The sequence below is a fragment of the Arabidopsis lyrata genome, assembly GCF_000004255.2.
Source record: "Arabidopsis lyrata subsp. lyrata unplaced genomic scaffold ARALYscaffold_8, whole genome shotgun sequence".
Taxonomy (NCBI): domain Eukaryota; kingdom Viridiplantae; phylum Streptophyta; class Magnoliopsida; order Brassicales; family Brassicaceae; genus Arabidopsis; species Arabidopsis lyrata.
The window spans coordinates 16,567,296-16,570,150 of record NW_003302548.1 but is presented as its reverse complement, the minus strand read 5'-3'; the positions used below and the strand labels follow the sequence as shown (position 1 = coordinate 16,570,150).

At 35.0% G+C, this 2,855-nt stretch overlaps 1 protein-coding gene across 1 annotated transcript; it reads right to left on the bottom strand.

Annotated features, from left to right (window-relative positions):
- Positions 1-290: 290 nt before the first annotated feature.
- On the bottom strand, positions 291-2,323 carry LOC9302120 (NAD(P)H dehydrogenase (quinone) FQR1). Its single transcript, XM_002864291.2, has 4 exons — positions 2,145-2,323; positions 1,701-1,794; positions 878-1,140; positions 291-794 (listed from the first exon to the last, which is right to left on the bottom strand). Exons 1-4 carry the CDS (start codon positions 2,165-2,167, stop codon positions 560-562), a joined length of 615 nt encoding a protein of 204 aa, XP_002864337.1. The 5' UTR covers positions 2,168-2,323; the 3' UTR covers positions 291-559.
- Positions 2,324-2,855: the final 532 nt, after the last annotated feature.

Sequence of the window (2,855 nt, the reverse complement as noted above, 5' to 3'; positions counted from 1 at the left end):
GTTTAAAATAGCAGCCTTCTTTTTTAGTGTTAGAATTTTAGTAGCAGACCCAACATTGATTTTTGTTTGGGCCACAATTGCTATCTACTACACTTCACTGGGCCAAAATAAATATTGCTCTCACTTTTGCATCTTTCTTTGTTGTTTTTGAATTTTATTGTTAGAATGGTTTCATTACAATTTATATAAGTTGCTTTTAAGTTTTTAATGTTATCTAGTATCATTTTACAATTTCTGATGTAAAAATTTTAGTAAAAATTTAACATTATTTGGTAAATTTGAGAAATAGGTTAAAGAAACCAAAAAATCAACTTTAACAAAGTTACAATGACGACGAATCTTTTGTTTGGAGTGTAACACAAGTACAAATCATACATATCTATACGTAATACCAAGACAAGAATTATTGCTGTGAAATAATATCAAGTATTTTAAGATAATTAAACCCGAAAAATCACAAAAGCCCCCAAATTCAAAGAGAAAGAATATAAAGATATAAAAAGCAGAACCAAACTGTTTTTTTCTTTTTATCTTATTGATACCATAATCTTTTCAAGCTCTAAGCAGTAGACCCCTTGAGCTTCTTGGTGATGGTGGCAATGTACTTGCCTTGGTGAAATGCTTGTTGTAGCTCCAGCTCTGTTGGCTGTCTCGAACCGTCTCCTGCAAATGTTCCAGCTCCATATGGGCTTCCACCTTTCACATTCTCCATTTCGAACATTCCCGCACCAAATGTGTAACCGATTGGGACAAACAACATCCCATGGTGAACCAGCTGAGTTATCGCCGTCAATCTATAGATTACAAAAAACGTTTTCAATAAGTAAATATAGAGGCAAGAGATGATGTGAAGTGTTAGTTCTTGATGAGAACTTACGCGGTGGTTTCTTGGCCACCACCTTGAGAGCCAGTGCTGTAGAAGATACCAGCTGGTTTACCGGCGAGTGACTGAGTCCTCCAGAGTCCACCGGTTGCATCCAAAAAGGCTTTGAACTGAGCAGCCATCATACCAAATCTTGTTGGGAAACCAAAGACAAACCCATCTGCTTCAGTTAGCTCGTTGGGGGTAATGATTGGGGATTCGCTTTTTGGTGGTGCGCTCATCTTAGAGAGTGCTTCTTCGTGAAGCGTCTCTGGTACCTGTGGACAACAAATTCATCAGGTTCAATAATTCACATGGATATCTATAGCAAAGGTAAATGGTAATGTGTGATTTGGAAATTCCTGTGCTAAGCAAACAGAGTCTAAAATGCAACACATGTTATTGTAAACGAATTGCAGCAAGAATGTCAAGAAATCCGAAATCTCGATAACCAGAGTCCAAAAAAGAAACCTGCCCTTTCAGCCAAATCAAATCAGTGAAGCAGAACAAGTAATGCCATATACCGAGTAAACAACGCAGACAAAAGTAATGAAGCTCTATTTGACTAGAAACTCGCAGAGCAAGTCAGCATTTAAGAATCCAAAATTAAGAAACTTGGAAATGGCAATGGCCCAAGAATTCTGCAAACTAATGTCAGAATGTCTAATCCTTTCTTCAAGATAACCAAACTACTTTATAGACTCAATCCTAGTATTAAAGACTTCATAGCCACTTATATCCATTAACATAGTTTCTTACTGAAACATAAAAAGCCAATTGACAATTGTGCTTATAAAAATTGACAATGCAACAAAAACAAAGTAGTAAGCAATATCACCTGCCATAGTTTAGCTTCAACACCTTCAACAGAAGCAGCTCCTTTCCTTATTTCTTCAGCCAATTTCTCCACATGACCATACATAGAGTAGTACCTGCAAATGTCAAAGAACTAAAGTCAAAATTGGAATCAAACCCACCAAGTAGCTAAACCAAAATCCATCAAAAATGACCCCAAATTCAATCTCATATTGACGAACATAAGTACCAAAGATCCAAAATTTAATCCAAAGACCAATCAAACAATCACAAAGTAAGTAAATTTACACAAATTAGGAATCAGCTCAATAAACCATGGAAAAATTCAACACTGATTAAGATCAAATCAAGTCACTGAAGTGAATCAGAGAGAAAATTCGATCTTAAATCTAAACCCATCGATTAGCTTCGAAAAAAATCGTAACTTTAATCACCAGAAAAGAGAAAAATGGAAACTTTGACCTACACGATATACACTTTAGTCGCCATCGAAGTGTTCTTCTATGAAGCTTAATACTTTAATGGGTTTAGAGAGAGAGAGAGAGAGAGAGAGAGAGAGAGAGATGTTCAACGATCCGAAAATGCAGAAAGCGTATTTATAGAGTGGAGTCGTGGAGAAGATGATCTGTGTTCTTTATCCTTTTTCCATTTAACTTCTTTTTTTTTTTCTTCTTCTTTCCATAAACTCTTGATTCTATCAAATTCAACCCCATGAGTATTTGGTCTACATAAATTTCACCCCATAGTTTATATTTAGGGAGACTCACAAAAATGCCCCTTTTTCAATACCCCTTTTTAAAAATGCCCCCTTTGGATGTCCATTTTTAAAAATACCCCTTTTATGTACAAAATGACTAAATTACCCTTCTTTTAATAAAAAATATCATAAATATATAAGGAAATATAACAAAATTAGGTCCACAAAATACAAAATATTTTTTGGCGGGAAAATTGCTCCCCCAATTTTTCCCGCCAAAACACTTGTAAAAATTTGTAAAACCTTTAAAATACCTTGTAAAATTTTCCCGTAAAATTTTTTCCCGCCAAAAAATTTTCCCGCCAAAAAATTTTTTTTGCGGGAAAAGTGATTCCGCAATTTTTTTGGCGTTAAATTTTTGGCGGGAAAATATTTCACGGCAAAAATTTACAAGGTATTTTAAAGGTTTTACACATGGTA